Consider the following 19264-nt stretch of genomic DNA (forward strand, 5'->3'; position numbering starts at 1 on the left):
GTGTGGTGGAGTCTCCTACTTTGGAGGTCTTTAAGCAGAGGCTTGACAACCATATGTCAGGAGTGCTCTGATGGTGTTTCCTGCTTGGCAGGGGGTTGGACTCGATGGCCCTTGTGGTCTCTTCCAACTCTATGATTCTATGCCCTGAGCAGAGAGGTAGGAACGGGAAGAACCCAACCCGCCCCTTCTCCTCTCACGACTCGGCCAGAGCAGCGGCCGTCCCATGATGCTCCGCGGCAGGCGGTCACCTCGGCTCGTCTCGGCCTGCGTTCCCGGCATGCCGCGCGCGGGCCCTCGCCTCAGCCTGCTGGAATCAGCAGCACTACTAGCAGGCGGGGCCGCCGTCGCTGTCGTCGCCTCCTCCTCCTCCGCCTCCCCGCCTCCCGTGTGAGACAGCAGGAGGAGCGCCCGCCGCCTCAGGAGGAGTAGCCACCCCGCCGAGCCGCAGTAGCCGCTCGCCTCCATTACCGCCGCTCTTCTTGCTGCTGCTACTATTATTGTTGTTATTGCCTCCTCCTCCTCCTCCTTCCCCTGCCGCCGCCGCTTCCCCGGCCGGCCATGCCGTCTCGGGCAAGGTAATGAGCCGCAGAGCCCCGGGGTCTCGGCTGAGCGGCGCTTCTTCCTCCGGCACCAGGCAGCACTATCACCCGCGGAGCTGGAATGACTGGCAACCCAGGTGGGCGAGCGGGCAGGCGGGTGTCTTCTATGGCGGAGGCGGCGCGGCCTAGGGTCTGAGGGCAGCGTGCGGGTGCCTCCCTCGCTCCCCTCAGCCTTGGCAGGGGTCGGGCCAGGGAGGAGGCCCTGAGGCAGGAAGGGAGCCGGCCGCCCTGGGTGGGGTGGGGGTTGAAGGAAAGTTGCCCTCTCATGCGCCCACCCGCCGCCACGGCAGGGCTCGCCTGGCGCGGCCTAGCGCGGAGAGGGAGAGGCTGGCCGCTTCGGCCCGTGTTGGGGATCGTCGGAGCGGGAAGGAGGAGGTGGCAGGAGACGGGGGAAGCCCTTGCAATTTCTCTCCCTCGCGGCCTACGAGGGAGGGAGGGAGGTCGCGGGGCTTCTCCTCCCGCCGCTTCTTCGGGTTGGTTTTGAGGCCTAGGGAGGTTTAAAGCGGGTGGGCAAATGTGTGTGTGGAATCCCACCCCATTTCTTCCTCTGTTCCTTTCTTATGTCTGTGTCTCTCCACCTCCACCCTTGTTGGCAGGGCCTCCGTGGAGATACTGGTTCCGGGTACGTGTGTGTGCGGGGAAGTTTGCTTTCACTCTCTCTCTCTGCATGTGTGTGACAAACCCAGTGGGCTGGTTGGAGGTAATAGGCCCCTTGCGTGGTGGGGTTTTTCCTAATTCATAGATCTTTTATTTCTGGGGTGGGAAAGAGGATTTGGCATGGGGTGGGAAACATGTATATTGGGGGGAGTTTTTGTACGAAGATGTCCTGCCTAGGAGGTTGAACTCGATGGCTTTTATGTAACTTCCCATCCAGATGTGATTCTACGAGTGGGTGGGATAATTTATAGAGAGGCACACTCCCCTCCTTGCCAGTTGAGGAATAATAAATATTAATGGGCTGTGCAAAAGCTGATGCCATAACAAATGCTGCAATAGAGCAAAAGCACGAAATACAGCATCTATACCCACAGTAGAGGACTTTGGGTTGGGATAGGTAACCTATGGCCTTCCAGATGTTGCTAGACTCTCAACTAAAATCACCTCTGGCCATTGGCCATGCTGGCTGGAGCTGATGGGAGTTAGGATCCAGCAACATCTGGAGGGCCACAGCTTTCCCAGCCCTTGCGCCAGGTACCGTTTCCATGCACGTTCCCATGCTCTGCTTCTGCAGATCTCCTTCCTATGATTGATGGAATTTGAATTAATTGTTCATTGGATGCCTTCATCCACTGGGTTAATTTCACAGGACTTTGGAGTTGCAACTTTGTTGTCTAGTTGGTAACTTGTTGATACTGTCTAGACATAAGGAAAGCCTGGTGACTTCTGTAAAGGATTTAGTGTCTAGTTCAAAATGCATTTACAGTACTTGAAAGGGTTTGAAACCATTAACTCTTAAATTTGGGCTTTTTAGATTGCTTATGACGCTGTTAGATTTTACATTGAATCTAGTATTTTAAATGGGTGATAAAATTAAATCCTTAATGGTTCAGATTTTCTATTTTTAATTTTAAAATTTGTCATAATTTGGTCTAATATGTTCACTATACTTAGGTACTCAGGACGTATCTTTTCACTTGCAGCACATTGGTGACATCAAAGTGCACGTAGGCTGTAGTGCTATACACAGTTATTTGAGTTCTATTAAACTCTAGGACTTTAGAATAGATGTTTATAGGGTTGTGCTATTTGTATCAGTGTTAAAGAAATGGATGTGAGGTGATAATGTCATGTACCTAAAGGATGATAAGATTTATTTATTTTATTTATTCCACAACATTTATATGCTGCTTGATTGTTTTAAGACCTCTAAGCAGTTTACAAAAAATAAGCATTGGTTCTGTTCCACATTTTCAGGTGTGTAAAAATAATAGTTCACTTTTGCTTGTCAATAATATTTAGATAAATCATTTGACATCTCCATAAAGGGCATATGAGTTTTGTACTGCAAATTGGTATCCAAGGAACTACTTGGGCATTGCCAGTGTGGTTTTTTGACCACTAAGAAGAGCAGGCCCCATGTCATACCACAGTCTGCTCATGAAAGTCCCCTCAGTTTCAAAAATGATTTGCTATGTGACATGTGGGGTTACTGTTAAAAAGAAACATGTAAGTAGTTTTCTTCAAAAAACTGGATACTTATCTCTTGAGCTCCAGTTTTCCCAGTAGCATTTATTTAGTGGTGGTATTTAGGACCAGAGAGTCAACAATAGAGAGTGCAGGACATGAGATTGCTCCTAAAGCCAACACTGCTAAACCGCAACATAGAGGGGTTTGTTTGTAAGGCAACAACAGTGTTAAACAGAATGTTGCTAATTTTTTTGAATAATGGAAAGAGAGAAGTTATAAATTAATGATGAGAGGCTAAACTGAAGGCACTGTATAAATAAAATTGCATCAATGTCATAATCGCATTTGAGAGAAATCACTTAAAATGCATGTTGGCAACAAGCTTGATGTAATCGGTCCGAGAACCAACTTCATCCTTTCAGATACATAAATGATACTGCTAAGATACACAGCACTCCAGTTTGAATGTATTGTAAATGAAGTACAAACTTTCATGCCTCTGTCATTCAGGATAAGGACTTAAGGTGAATTGTCATAGCTTTTTTTGTGGAGGTTTATTCTTTGGATGTAGATTCAATTCCAGACATCCCTAGGTAGGGCTCCAGGAGTTGCTGCTGTCTGAAACAATGGCAAGGTGTTTGATAATAGATGTTGGTGACTACTAGGGCTGGGTGATATATCAGTAAATCATCCAAAACTGGTTTGAAGTCCATATCATGATATTGGTCTCATAATTTTTGACCTGGCAATATACATGTGTATGTGCTATGCAAAAATCACAATGTGGGGAAAACCGTGGAGCCAGCCAATGCAGCCCTTGTTAATTCTGTTGGCTCAGCTCTCTCCAACCTCCTGCAGGGGGCAGCAAATCACAGGAGCAAGCTCCGGCAAAAATCACAATGCGGGAAAAACCAGGAAGCCAGCCAATACCTCTACATAGCTCCATCCTTATTTCAGGCATCCTGATATATTGGTATATCGCTATGTTTAGCTGATGATATATTACAGTGTTGAAAACCAGTGACTACATGAAATAAAAATATAAAAATTTGTAAATTTTGAGGCTGTGGGGAGGAAACTTTCCCCAGGAAAAAAATTGAAATTTTGGGAAAGATTGAAAATATGTGCTGTACTTTCTTATCAGACTTAAAGGTAGTTTCCTGTTTTAACAAAACAAAAGGTATCATTTATTATATAAGATTATTATAATATTAATTTATTGTATTTTAAATTATGTTTTATTACATGTGAACAACCTGTCTGTCTATATATGACCCACTCTTCTTACTGGAGCTTATGCCTAGTAAGCAAACATAGGATTGAATCCTAAAAGGATAAATACCTTAGTTTTGCAGCAGGGTGTCTTCCCAAGAATCCTTTGATGGTAGAGGTGAAAAGTTGACCACAAGGGAGGGACCAAGTCAGAAAGACAGCTTCCTAATATCTCCAAATTAGGTCACCAGAGAAGGCAAGCAGCAATTCATGAACCATGTAGGCCCTTTATGTTCCTTTCTTGAAAAGGACAGCACCTTTTAGCTGCAGAAATACGTACTGGATTTCACTTGACTTGTAGACATCTACAATCTTCAAATAAATTATCAGTCTCTAATCTCTTCATACCATACACTTTGAGTGGGTAAAACATTGTCTTAGGCAGCCTCCTAAGTTCTGCTCAAGCGAGAAATACTAGAGAATGCTTCACTTGATATGGTTAATCTCTATGTTACTACATTGATAGAACGGACTTTGGGTAGTGTTGTGAAGAGGGCCATTTGTGTGGTGAATTTTTCAATAAACTATTGATAACTCACCATGACCATTAACCATTGAAATTGCATTCCCACTAAAGGCTCTAGCTTAAACTCTAGGCATTTCCAGGAACATTTAAGTTTGCTACCTTTTTCCTGGCCCTGTTTCTTTAATTGCAGCCTGGCACAGGTTATACAGGTGAAGTTTTTCTTAGAGTGGAGAAAAGCAATGGGAAAAGCTTCTTCTGCTAGTTTCCTAATTGTCAAGCTGCTGTCAAAGGCACAGGAGCAGTACCAGTTAAAAAAGAAAGAAAATGGTAATCCTAATAATTGATCCTCATACATAACTCACTACTACTTCTTCACTCTGTTGTGCCTTATTACATATTTTTTGATGTCCTCTGTTCCTGCCTTCCTCTTTTTAGCAGCTTCAGGAAAGCCTTTTCCATCTAGAAAATTCAGCTGCATGCCTCTTGGCTCTGCATATGGTTTCCCTCTTCTTTTGCAGTCATGGTTGTCAGTACAATATTTGCTATGGGAGCACTTATCCTTCTTCCATAGATAATTCAGGTCCATATAGTAGTTGTGCTGGATAAATATTTTTATAGCTTTATTTTTCTGTGTGTGTACTGTATTTTTGTAGAATAGTAAAATTAAGTTTCTACTTTAAAAATCCTATTTCCTTGGATATGTTTATAGTAAACTGAGAGACAAAGCCAACCTCCACTCAAGCTGTGACTTTCCCTTTTTAGTATCTTTGTGGGTCATATGATGGTGTGAGGAGTAGCAGGGGTTAGGGTAAACATATACTTCATTTAGGAACTGTCACAACTTGCTCGGCAGCATAGCAGCACTTAGAATGGAGTTTTATCATTTTTGAAGGCAAAAAGTCATGTGTTAAACCTGCCATTTTTTAACAAACACACCATTTAAAGCACAATGGTAGCATGTTCTTCAGAAGATGCAGTCTCAAAGCTTCTCTTTTCAGGAAAAATAATCACTCTTCTAGTAATGTTGAGGTTGTGTCAAATATTACTTTCAATTCTCCACAAAACTGCTGTTAAAGTGGGTAGTATTGGCTTCTTGTTCTTAGTATGTTTGCAGAGCCAAGGATGCAGTATGGTTATGATGTTGTAGCTGATGTGGTGAGCTCTAGGTGTTGTGGACTGCAACTTCCATCAGTCCCAACATGGCTAGTGAGCATGGATGATGGGAATTGCACTTCACAACACGTGAAGGGAAGTAGGATATCCCTGGTCTATAACAGCTCAATATCATATGTAAAATGAAGAAAGAATGGAAGTATCAGTTCTTAGTGTGCTATACTGACAGTTTAATGAGAGAAATAATAATAATTTTATTATTTATACCCCTCCAATCTGGCTGGGTTTCCCCAGCCATTCTGGTCGGCTTACAGCATATATAAAACATAGTAAAATATCAAACATTAAAAGCTTCCCAATACAGAACTGTGTCCAGATGTCTTCTAAAAGTTATGTAGTTCTTTATCTCCTTGACAGCAAATCTTACATGTAGCTAGAGGGGGAAATTGCATTATAGTGGTTCAGTTCCTTAGATGGCAAAATGCGAATTATTAACTACAGTTAGAAATAAGACATTACTGAAAATGTATGACAGTTATTGAAAATACATTGTCAGCTGCTCTTTTCAACTCGCTTTGGGGGGGGGGGAGAATGGATGATATCAGATGTTATGCAAGAGGAAGAAATGGGAGTTCTTTCCCCTGCAGCCCCTCCAAATCTGCTCTGGAGGGTCCTCTAGCACTCTAGAGCAGATTTGGAGGGATGGGGTGTATGGAGAGGAAGGGGAAGTTCCATTTCTCTAGAGGAAGTCACTTCCGTTCATGAATGGGCAGAATTGAACGTCCCCCAATGTGTGCCTTGATGCCTTCACTTTTCCATTCTCCTGTACATGGCAGCCAATGAGGTTGGTCAGGGAGAATTTGAATAAGATGACTTGTATCATTTGTTCATTTTGCTGCATGTTGTAAGAAACAAATCCAGGGAATTGAGCACTATCACACCATCCATGGCTGTCATTTTTGTTGTCTCTTGGAGATTGAATGTGTTGGGTATTAAGATGCACGAGCGAAAGTCTTACTCACATGCGTTGGGTTGTAGCTAAGGTGCCTTGTGTGAGCAGATAGGACTTCACCTTGTACAAGGCAATCCTCCCTGCACTCCTGTTTTGGCAATTCTTCACTCCTACTGGAAGCCCTATTCTGCGACTTTTCAGAGTGTCTGGTTGGTTGAATATTTATATATGGTAGATGTGTGTTTTGTCTACCTCTAACTAAGGGCACTGTGGGACATTACTAATGTGAAATTGACTTGGTTTGTTTTGTATCCTATTATGTGTTGCTTTATATAGTACAAGAGATCAAATGAGTTAAGGTGAGCAGTTTTATTACAAACAAGGAATAGTATTGTGGCATTTAAAGACTAACAAATTTATCATGGCATGAGTTCTTTATTATTGTGAGATGCATTCGTGAGGAGAGGTGAACTGTGCTGCTTTGGGATTTTTCCTCCAACAAAAGAATGCTAACAGATACTTGTAAAATTCAGAAGCTTCAGTTCTAGTGGTCTCTAGCAACCACAGAATTTGGTTTGGATCCTCATTTGGCATTTGGGAAACAGCCTGATTTTGTTCGAAGCAGTTTGGAGATTATCCAATTTGGCTTGCAGTCTGAAGTTGAATCAGAGTTGGATGAAATTTGCAGGCCTTGTAGCCCCTTCTGAGAGGACGAATCCTGTCAAATTTCAAGGGCAACCTTTACAATTTTAGGGTGATTAAAAAGGGATTCACCTAATTTCCCCTATTATAGGGCAGTTTCTATGGAAATAACATACATCAAAGAGGTTCTTCCTAGATAAGAAACCTGCCAAATTGCAGACAAAGCGGTCTAGTGGTTTTAAGGTTGCTTTTTTAAGGGGGGGGATATCATCCTCCCTCCCTGTGGTTTATGAGCAACGGTTTTACTCTGAATATGGAACATAGATCTTAGAGGTGTCACTATGAAGGCAAACTGCCATATTTCAGGAGGATGGTTGCATGGGGTAGGGATTAAGAACTCGAAAAACAGCTTCAGGCATGTGTTTTGCTCAGTTGGTACCAAAAGACGCAGAAACCAAGTGCAAACAGATTAGATAGAAGTGGATGTGTGAGCATGTAACAGACATAGAATGACTTGAATGCCCAGCATTTTCCAAGCAAACGCCATGAGCAGAACTAACAGAGCACAGAACAATCAAGAAGATACCTTTGCCAAAGCGAAGAGCCCTGGTAAAACCATTATCTCAGAGTAGAAGCTAGACATATCAGTCTTATAAGAGACCTCTCTTCACTTTCTCCTCACTTTCTGTTTTCTTGGCAAGCAAGCTGTGGGGAAAATGTTTCTGTTTCTTCAGATATGCTGTCTGCAACTTTTTTTTTAAGCACCTCTGAATCTCTGAAGTACTCAGAATCAATTTGGTGGTCCTCAGTTCAGGGTACTTTGAAAGATCCAGTTTTGGGCTCAGATAAGCCATGAATCTGTCTGAAGTGGCCCGCTTTGGTCTTGTAATTCATCTGAATCTGATGCATAACCCAGTGTTGGGTATTGAACACCTTAAAAGGTGAAGGTTTACTAAAGTGTCAGATTTGATCATCATTTGTATATATTTTGTTTTTAAGGTTGATAATGGATATAGGATTCTGAGAGAGCTGCTCTACTAGATGAGAGCTTACGACTACTAAATCATGGTGCCACTTAATCAAAATACTTTTTGTTAGTGGGCAGAGGGGGGTATGGGGAGCTGAGGAACCTGTGATGTCAAACACTGGGGAGCTTTTTATATTAGCCACGTCTGATGTTGAAAGTCCTTCCATGCAGGGTGGAACTGTGTAAACTTCCATGTTACATCACTGATGCATGTATTTCACTGGCCTAACGTGTGGTGGAATAGATATGTTCATCATTCTAGGTCAATATTTGGTTTTTAAAAGGCATTTCCCATATGGGAATGCATCTCACATAGCTGCATAATATTTGAGTCTCCCTTCTCTAATAATAATTAATAATTCTCTCTCTCTTTTTACATGGTGAAAACCTGAGGACTGTTGCTAATTTGACTTGGAATAGCATTGAGAAGCTGTTAGTTGTGGGCTTTCCTGTTAGGGAAGTTTCTGCAGGTTTATCATTCGTAGGAGCTCTTTAAGTTTTTACAGGTTTTACTCCACTGAAATTTAGTTCAGCTTTTGCTGTGTCCTTGATGCACTTTTAGCTGATGCCGCAATAAATTAAATACAGAAATAGGTGGTACTGACCTTCTCCTCATACATGTGCTTAACTTGCTTGTTACCTTGATGAATTTTTCACTGGGCCAGAGATGTTTTATCAGCTGGGACTCCACTTATCAGATTGTTAAGTCACAGGGAGAATTCATATGTTCCACAAGCTAGTGAATACTTCTCCACCCTTCCAACCTTTCCTATTTAGAGATCAGAAATTCTAGAAATATGGGAATAGTAAGGGCCAAATCGGAGTAGAGCACTCACTTCAAACATTTCTCTTTTTGCAGAACTGACAGTGTATCAGCTGACCAAGAGAATTTAAAATACTCTTCATCCAGAGATCGGAGTAGTTCTTCTTCTTATGGATTACAATCCTCGAATTCAGCGGTGGTGTCTCGACATAGACATGATGATATCAGAGTCCCCACTGACATACAGAATGAAGAAAAAGGTACATAATTTGTCTTCATAGGTAAAAAGGAATACTGCCAGTGGAAATAAACTAGTTTGTGGTCTAGATGAGGGGTGGCTGACTTTTTCAACCCCATGGTTTCATTGAGGGTCAGCTGCTCCTCTGAAGCTGCTTGCTAGCAGTGAGCATGCCGAGTGCAATCTTGTATGTGCACACATTCACCATACACAGGTTACACATGCATCAAGCACACGTATTCACACAGCTGGGGAGTGGGGTTGGCTTACAGAAATGCAGCAGACTCTCACACAGAGATAGGCAGGCACATGGGGCAGGTTACAACAATTAAAACACAATATTTGCATTAAAACACAATATTAAAAATGGTTTAAAACAACTTAAAATTACAGAAATAGGGTGGGTACTAATACTACCTTCTCTTTTGTTGCCATCAGCTATATAAGTGGTCCCCAAACCCTGGTGGTGGTGTGAGTAGCAGTTATGGGACTGGTTTTTTGAGATCAGTGTCACAGACTCTAGGGAGTCCTGTATGTTATCATGAAGACTTGTTTCCCTATTGAACAATATATGGGTACTCCTCTCCAAGTATCCCCTGTGGAGAGCATGGCTGCCTCCCCCGACCACCTCTCTCATGATATGCAACCCCATGTTTATGCTAGACTTATTCTCTTAAATGATGGTTTAAGAAACACCCATTGGCTCAAGCACCACAAAAGCTGAGAAACTGGAAAGTAAGGTCTCTAATGCCTTAACAGATGTGCCCCGTGATCAGTGATGATGTTGTGCAATGTTACAAACTATGCTTGCTTACATCTTACCCTTAGGCCAAAAAATTGCCTCATTCTTTCTTCAGTTCTCTCTTTGCTCTTACCCTGATACAACATGAGAATTGCACTGTGCATGCTTAACTTATGTGATAAGCGGACTGGGCCTCTTTACAGCTAATTAAGAAATAATCACCAAACTAAAAATGTACGCTTTGGTGTGAATATCCACAAAAAAGCATTCCCAGATCTCTAATGTCTCGCATTCCCAGATCTCTAATGTCTCTTAACTCTTAGATCTTAAGATAAATCAACTATTGCACCACACTGCCTCTCCACTTTGGACAGGAGCACTGTGATGCTGGCAGTGTGGTCTAATGGTTTGACATGTGAGTCACAGGATACATTGCCACAATTACGACCGTATTTTTTCGTGTATAAGAGTAGGTTCCCCCCCAAATAATGTCAAATATTAGGGGTCATCTTCTACTCTGGGCCGTCTCCGCCCATTTTTGTAAATCTGAGTCCCCCAAAACGGGGGCGTCTTATACATGGGAGCATCTTATAGACAGAAAAATACAGTATCTCTCCACGTGACCTACACCACTGGGTTGCTGTTAGTATGATTCCAATATTTAATCTGTCTTCCTAGTGAACATTCTGAGGGTGTTCACTGTGTGGGAAGAGGTTCAGTGTCAGGCAGTGTGTATGTGTTTCAGTCTAGGGTGATTGTGAGGGGGTAAGGGGTGTGTGGGTGTTGTGTGGAGCAGTATGTGGGGGTGGCTTTTAAATGTACAGTTTCAGTGTTTAGAGTTTCAGTGCAGGGTGGGTGTGGAGGTCTCAGGATGGGGCAGGGATTGCATGAGCGTTTTCATTTATGGAGTTATTTATCTGGATAAACAGAAGGCATGCCACAGTTGCTGTCTCTCTACATGACCTAGTTTAAATGGTGGTTGTGAGATGAAATACTAAAAGAAACTCACCGTTGTCAGACCTCCTGTGGAGACAGTTGAGTGTGGGATGGGATATTTGTGAAGGAGGTTTCAGTGTAAGGCAGCATATATGTGGTGTTCACCATGGGCTAGGGCACATATTACGTTGCGGAAAACAGTGGGGTGGGTGCATGCATGGCTATGGGGTGCATGGTTCCCCCATGACAGTTTCTAAGGTGGTCAGAATTATTTATTTTATTCATTTAGGGCATTTATATCCCACCTTTTTCTCCAAGGACATCAAGGTGGCACACATAGTTATTCCCATCCTTATTTAATCTCCATAGCAACCCTGTGAGGTAGGTTAGTCTGAGAGGCAGTGACCAGCCTAAGGTCACCCATTGAGCTTCATGACTGAGTGGGGATTTGAACCCTGGCCTCCCAGGTCCTAGTGCAGTACTCTAACCACTATACCACACTGGCTCTCAAAGCCATATACTCCCAAAACTTTGGTGTCCCCCTGTGTTGCTATTGCATCACACAGTCACACGCGGTATTGTAGTTTTACAATGGGAGAGCATGTATATTAATGGGGTGTGGTCTTCCATGAGTTTCTTGGGTTTCAAATGTGCCCATGGCCCCAAAAGGTTGACAAGCCCTTATTTAACCATTGCTTCGCACTATGATATTTCATAGTAACAGAGTGTAACAGAGGTAACAGAGTGATTCATAAACTTAAATAAATAACCATCCCCGCTAAATGTATCATTCAGCTGAGAAGGACAGGTAGCTCTTAACCTTGGAAGTTTTTCAGAAACCCACAGTTCATGGCTGTCAAGAGAAACTAACATGGCTCTGGCACCTTTTCTTCTAGGTGGCTACAGTGTCAATGGAGGATCTGGGGAAAATACTTATGGTCGGAAGTCGTTGGGGCAAGAGCTGAGAGTTAACAATGTGACCAATTCTGATTTTACCAGTGTTCAGCATGGGAATCGTGCTTTAGTCACAAAAGACATGAGGAAAACACAGGGTAAGTGTTGTGTTGTCCTGAAGAAAAAGGGAAATTCTGTTTTTCTGGCAAAAAAAAATCCTGTTGCTACAGTAGCACTAGGGTCACTGCTCAAAGTAAAGTAGAGCCCTATTAAATTTTTGCAAACTCAAAATCTCTAGCATTTTGTCATGATTACACTTTAGTTTGTATAAATTGGGTATACTTTGTCTCTGAAAGTACTGCAAGAAGAGGCTTTTTCAATGGTAAGAATGATCCTTGGTCAATTGTTGCAGGTTTGGATTTGCTTCAGGGCTAGAAATCTTGTACTAAAGTTACTGCAAGTTGTGAGGTAAAGATGAAGTAAGCCTATTGCGTATAAGTTGCTCCTTGGTAATTGTTTATTTTATACTTTATACTTGGATAGAAGCATGCCCATGTGTAATATCTCAATTTTAGAGCGATCATTGTCTTACTCTGATGAGTCTCGACTGTCAAATCTTCTTCGGAGGATTACTCGGGAAGATGACAGAGACCGAAGACTGGCTACTGTAAAGCAAATGAAAGAATTCATTCAGCAACCAGAGAACAAACTGGTTAAGTATCTTCTGTTAGCAACATATTAATACTTTGTTACTCATATGATCTCTCTTGGGGCAGGTTTCTGGGTTGTAGGGGCAAAGAATGAAGGTTTGTCAGCACTGTCATTGGTTGCAGGATAACTTTGGCTCCGAATACTCTCAACCCTCCATATAAGCTTTCCTCACTGACTATATCAGTGAGGAAGGAGGGAGCCAGCTGACTGTCCCCACAACTTTGATTTTTGGAGAGCAGTTAACTGGCCTTTCACCTTCCTTCCCTCCTTTGATAACGAGAACCTTCCCTGTTCATCCATGTCCCACAGATAGGAAGGAGTAGCAGCAGCTTGCTTGCTTGCCAGAGGGAAGAAAGAATTTCTGGCCAGGTGACTTCATCCTGGTGTGACTGACTTTCCATGGCAGTTGGAAGGAAGGAAGTAAAGATCAGCTGTGCCACAGATAAATGAAGGAAAGGGACTGGTCTTGAGGGTCCCTTTTCCTTGTAGTAAGAAGCCACACTGAGAATAATATACATCAGCTGGCAGGCAGTGGGAGGTGGGGACTGTCTTTCCTTGGAATGGGGAGGGTGGGGGGGACAGAGCAGTTTTCAAATACTCTCCAGTTTTTCAGTCAGCCAGTTTTTTTCCAGAGGGTAATTAGTTTCCCTGTTTTCACATAGTCACTCTTTATGAATAATTAGTTCTAATCTGAGCCTCCTCAGGCTACTCTACAAATCTAATCAAATATTAGTTTAAAAGATCTGTAAATTGCTTGGCTTGAAGTTGTTGAAGTATTTCAATGATGTGTTAATACTTTAGCCTGGAGGGCTGGCTTCTGCTGAAACCAAGATGCCCAAGGACTAGCTTGTTGGGTCAGAGGAGGAATGGCTATGGTGATAATCTCTTTATTCATTGCCTTATGCCAAGATGGTTTCAAGAAATAAGAAATAAAGTACATACCAGTATAAAAAGAAATTAACTTTTATTTCTTAGTGACCATGTGCAAACCTTGACAGTTAAAAACCACCCCACACATCTGGTCAGGCAGTGCCGTATGAGCTGCTGCTTCTGATCTATTAGGTACCCCATGTGGAATGAGAATCCTCTGTGACTTGGATAGGGAGGAGAGCCTAAAAGTGGCATGGACAAGGCAAGAAAACACTGGGCATCCTTCCAGGGTAACATCTATTTCAGAAGGGATGGGGTGGCGCAATAACTTGGATTGTGGGCCATCACTTGACTGTTGTTGATTTGATTAACAAAGTTTCATCACAATTCGTAGTTATAATTGTATTTGGCAGCTATATTTATCAAAACATATTTTACCTATATACCACGAATCTTGTGGTTAATGCAATTTGCTTGGACTATTTCCCAATAGCTTTGTTTTATATTTGTATCTCTAAAGAGGTGTTGTGCATAACTTCGGGTAGACTTGCACTGAAACTTAAGAAAAATGGGACATGGTTGCATCCAGTTGCTAATATTAACAGAAGGTGTTAAAAGCGACCTATAAGTGAAACAATGACTGCTTGCGCTGCACATTTTCCCTCAAAGTCTTCATTGATATCATGAAGGATGTTTTTAGTATATCTAATGTATGCTTCATAGATTAAGCACTATTGCACTCAGCTTCCAGTAAAGCAGTCACACCCGTGCTACGAACAACCAGGAATGATATACACTTTTTGGAGGGACAAAAAATACGATGGCAAGCAGTGGTGTTTATCTTTCAAATGACAGAGCAATCTGAATTTAAATTACAATAGCAATTATTTTAAAAGGTGTATATGTTGGCTATTGCAGGTGCTTGTTAAACAACTGGATAATATCTTGACTGCCATACATGATGTACTTAATGAAAGGTAAGTTGGGCTGATGCATTCTTGAAGTTAGTGTATATGTGGCCAGCAAGCCAGGTAACACCTTCAACCTGGAAGCTGCTGCAGGAAGGACAAAGCACGGTTCATATAAAAGGGAAACAAGCAGCATCCTGCTTGCTTCTGACCAGCCTAGCCAAAATGTCTCATGATTACTTTTGGAAATCAATAACTGAATTCTTAGTTTGATATCAGTGGGAGCATACCATGTAGTGAACCTGTTGCTGGGCCAAGACAGACATCATCAGCTTGTTCAGGATTGATGCAGGCTTAGCACTCCTGAAGCAATAGGAATTGACTTGGATTTGCTTTGGAGATTGGCTTGAATTCTAGGAAGTGTGTTTCATTGCATGTTTCCTCTATGGTCAAACCTCAGTGACTGCTTTGTGGAGTATGCTATCCATTCTTGACCCCCAGTTATTGTGGGTTGGGTTCAGAGTGAGCTAAGAAGTGTGAGTCACAGGTATATATTTGCATATCTATTTGCTGATACGTCCAGGCAAAATGAAACAGGGGCAGAGCTGAGTCTGATGGAGACCAGTGAAATCCTATGGAGCATGCAGAATTTCAGTAACTGCTACTACTAGACATAGTAGTTCCTGGGCTGATTTAGAATGGCAACTGTGGCAAGAAATTCTGAGCTGCTGAGATAGGGGAGAGACAGAAGGTAGAGTCCTTCCTACCTTCCTCCTTGTGTTTCACATTGAACCACACACAGCACTTTAGTGTATAGAGCCCATAGAAAACAGCTTTCCATGCTCCTGCTCCTTATCTGATTCCCGCTTGTATGTTGGTACCCCACAACCCCGGGCAATATGCTACCAATATGCTGGCAGGTATCCATGAATAAGTAGATTTGTGTGAACAGAAATACTTGGGTGTATGTGAATGTTCATCTGTATGAATGACGTTTTGATTTCCGTGTGAGAGAGTCTTTGTGCTTGTAGATGGAGGGGAAAGCACAGGACAGAAGGGAAGAGGAGACATTTCATCCCTTTTGCAAATGCCTTCAACATGCTTAATCTTCAGGTTACCACCTGTGAGTTGGATGGAAAGAGAAGGGAAGTGGAAGGAATTGACAGCAAACCATGTGTTTCCACATTAATGGAAAGTTCTAACCAGATCATAGCCATTTATTCAAGTCTTTATTGTCCTCATTTGCTAAATGTCTACTGTTCATGACTGAAAATCCTTACCACTACTTTTTCTTTTTTCATAAATGCAGTAGCAAATTGCTTCAAGAACTCAGACAGGAGGGAGCTTGCTGTCTTGGACTTCTTTGTGCTTCTCTGAGCTATGAAGCGGAGAAGATCTTTAAATGGATTTTTAGTAAATTTAGCTCATCCACTAAAGATGAAGTTAAACTTCTTTATTTGTGTGCAACCTACAAAGCACTGGAGACTGTGGGAGAGAAGAAAGCATTTTCATCTGTAATGCAAGTAAGGATAAAAGTTAAATTGGAGCATTTTGACTTTTCAGATACTGAATCATTTTCTGAAATGAAGAAGCTGAAATTTAAGCAGGCTAGCATATTAGCACATTGAAACTTCATTTTAGATATTGGGCATAATAAACAGTTTCAGAACTTTGTGTACCTGAAATCCATAAGTGTTGAAATGTAGATTTGATGCATATTTTAATGTGCATTTTATAATGTTTATTTTTAAAACTGTTGATTTTATTTTTTATATATATTTAATGTAAATTGCTTCCGGGTTTTGATGATAAAGCAGCTTATGAATCTTGTTAAATAAATAAATGTGCTGTAGTAATCTGCTATAACTGATTGGTCTCCTAGCTCAATGTCATAACTTTTCACTGCTAGAAATTGCCTGCCAACAGAATTTTAAACCAGTTGTGGAATGCTCCAAACCTATTGAGACTACTTTCTGATCTCAGAGCATCTCCTTAAAGGCGTGTGATGTCCACATTTCTGTTTAACCATGAATTAAAATTACTAGAGTTGATTAGTGTCTGGAAATGATGGTAGAAAAACTGACATGATGGGCAGGAATTATTCAGTGGTGGAGACTGAAATTTAGAATTGGGGTAAGATGAAGGGGCAAGTGGGTTATATAAAATGAGTGGAAAAATCTAATAGTAGGAGCAACCCTTTGTTTTCTCTCAGTTGGACTGAGGTTCATTAGAACCAGTATCCCTCTTGCCAGTCCATCCAGACCCCTCTCTCCACCCCTGTAAAGCATGTGTCCAACATAGATTGAGAACCAAAGCAGTTCTACTCGGAAGCAGGTCTACTACTTCATCAGCAGGCATTTCTACACGTTGTTGACAAGATAAATTATTTATTTAAATAGTAGTTATTGATGCACTTCTGTAAACAGCGTGGTTGTTTTTTTAAAAATATATAGCCTGAATAGTTTTTGTTCAATATGGGTTTTTTGGGTGCACACTTTTTTTTCTTAAAGCTCGTCATGACTAGCCTGCAGTCTATCCTTGAGAACGTGGATACACCAGAATTGCTGTGTAAATGTGTCAAGTGCATCCTCCTTGTGTCCCGATGTTACCCTCACATTTTCAGCACTAACTTTAGGGTGAGCACCTTTGCTTCTCTTTCTTGGTTTTAGATCGGTATTGACACATGTGCTACAGGTGGATTAATTTTTCTGTATTGCTTTCCAAGGACACTGTTGACATATTAGTTGGGTGGCATATTGATCACACTCAGAAACCTTCTCTGACACAGCAAGTGTCTGGTAAGTCTTAAAAAATAAAATTTCATGTGATGACCTTAATAGATGTTCTTGGCTTCCTTCTGGAAGGTGAAGTGTTATTGCTAGTGTATACTTCACTTTGCTTATAGTGGAATGAGGAAATAGTATTAGTCACAGGGATTCAGTTAAAACATGAATCTCAGGGCTTGTGGGAATTTTGAGAAAGTGCTGTTGGTATCACTGTCTTTGATTGCTTCTCTCCGTGCCCTTCTCTACGTCCCGGTCAGTCTCCTTCCCTTCCTCCCCACCCCACCCACCCACTCTCTTTGCTTTTATAAGAGGTATGGGTAAATATCAGAGTAAAATTAAAATGGACCCCTTCCCTTGTGTCCCCGCAAAATCACCATCAAATTAAAGCTTAACTGTGACAGACCTTACAGTAAAAATCATAAATCCGGTTCTTGCCTGCAGAACAAACATAGATCTGAGGCGCAGATCCTCATGGATCTTCATGATTTTTACTTAGGATGACAACAAAGCCACGAGGTGACCTATGATTTAATGCAGGTTTTGAAGGGATTTATTGTAAATATATAATAATAATGAGGATACATGTTTTTGTTCCATGACAGTGGTAGAAAGCACCAGAACTGTATTTATAATTTTTATAGTTTAGTTAATGGAAGGTGGTAGTGATCTATGGTTGAGAACCTGTGAAAAAAATTGTGTAACTTCAAGAGAATCTGCTTTACTGGAGCCACTCCCCCCCCCCCCCATTTTCTTTCCCATTTCCCAGATTCTTCAGTTTTTGCTTCTGCCCTCTCTTTCACTCTGCTTTCTGTACAACTGCTCAGGGCATGATCAGAGCCTTGAAAAGCTCATAAAACTGAAAGAGGAAGTAGGGGAGAATAGCACTCCTCTTTTCATTTTTAGGTGCTATTGAAGGCTCACTCCTTCAACTTCCTCCTTCAGCTCTGTATGCTTTTCAAAGCAGGAAAGGTAACTACTCTCCCCACTTCTTGATGAAGGGTGCAATGGGTATGTGGTGAGCATGGTTTTGTGTGCGCTAGGAGAGCTCCTCGGGGGCACCACATTGGCAGCCCCAGTGTTAAAAGGAATGTCTGGCTTTCCTGAAGTTGAACATTTTTATCAGAATCAACTTGTTGAAAAATAAAATAAAATAATAAATTAGTGGCATCATACCATGGGAAAATGATCTGGTTTTCCCAGAGGTCTAAAGCTGGCTTTCTATCAAAATTGTAATTTGGTTTAATTTATACCTATGCAAGAACCAATAACTGAACTTGGGGCAAGGGCAGAGTTAATAAGGTGTTCTTTTGCACATTCCCATTTCTTGCAAATACGTTAACCATGAACAAGCTTGGATTGTTGCCAAATTCACATACAAGAGGGAGATACAGGTAGGCTCAGAGGAGTTCAAAGTTTGCAGAAGTAATGGAATGGAGTATCCTGGCATAGGTGGCTGGAACCGTGAACATGAGCATTTCATATTGCAAGTGTTCCCCCCCCTCCAACAATTGCATATGAGAAAGTTTCCTGCCCTCTCTCCCACCCACATTTCACATATAGGGCATATTCATGTTGCAACTATTTTGCTTTTTTGTTGCTGTTCATTTCATTGAGGATGTAGTTTTGTGGAGACCTCTCTGAAGTAGTGGCCAATCTTTTCCTATTTTTTAGTAATATACACCCCCACCCCATAAGACCATAAAGTTGCTATGTGTCAGTAATTGTGCAGCTCCCTCAGTAGACTTTCCTCTTTTAATGGAATGCCGGATTCTGATAAAGCCTTCCTTCCTTAATCCGATAGCCTTGAATTTCTTCAGTGTTGTATGTTGTGTCCCTTATTGCAGATGCCCCATGTCCCGAGAATACCCAGCCCTAATGAAGACCAGTGTTTGAAAGTTTAGTTTTTTATTGGCAAAGCACTTGATTACACCAGCTTCTAAGGCGCAGCAGCTTTAGCTACTTCTGTTGCTGTAAGCCTGTTCTTGTCTATGGAGACAGTGGTGGAGGGGACAGAGGAGATTCTAACAGCCCAGCTCTCTCTGGGACTGTCACTTCCACCTATGCACCTTCCTGCAACTCTTTCCTCTCCTCTTGTCTCTGACTGCCCGTACTTTCTCTCTTCTTCCTTCCCCTGGCTCCCCCCTCCCAAATTGCTGCCTCCCTTCCCCTGGATCATCTTCCTGCCGCCTCCTCTGCCCACCCCTCAGACTCCTGCCTG

General features: G+C 42.0%; 1 protein-coding gene across 1 annotated transcript in view; it reads left to right on the forward strand.

Moving 5' to 3' along the window:
* Positions 1-319: 319 nt before the first annotated feature.
* The window catches only part of SMG1 (SMG1 nonsense mediated mRNA decay associated PI3K related kinase), a 68891-nt gene continuing 49946 nt past the window's right edge, over positions 320-19264 (forward strand). Inside the window, exons 1-8 of the mRNA XM_083474108.1 lie at positions 320-676; positions 9058-9221; positions 11774-11929; positions 12347-12483; positions 14271-14329; positions 15570-15783; positions 16771-16896; positions 16986-17058. Coding sequence (XP_083330234.1) covers positions 579-676; positions 9058-9221; positions 11774-11929; positions 12347-12483; positions 14271-14329; positions 15570-15783; positions 16771-16896; positions 16986-17058 — 1027 coding nt within the window. The 5' untranslated portion in view covers positions 320-578. The remainder of the gene's footprint in view (positions 677-9057; positions 9222-11773; positions 11930-12346; positions 12484-14270; positions 14330-15569; positions 15784-16770; positions 16897-16985; positions 17059-19264) is intronic.

The sequence above is a fragment of the Podarcis liolepis genome, assembly GCF_965112155.1.
Source record: "Podarcis liolepis genome assembly, chromosome: 14".
In the NCBI taxonomy this organism is placed as follows: domain Eukaryota; kingdom Metazoa; phylum Chordata; class Lepidosauria; order Squamata; family Lacertidae; genus Podarcis; species Podarcis liolepis.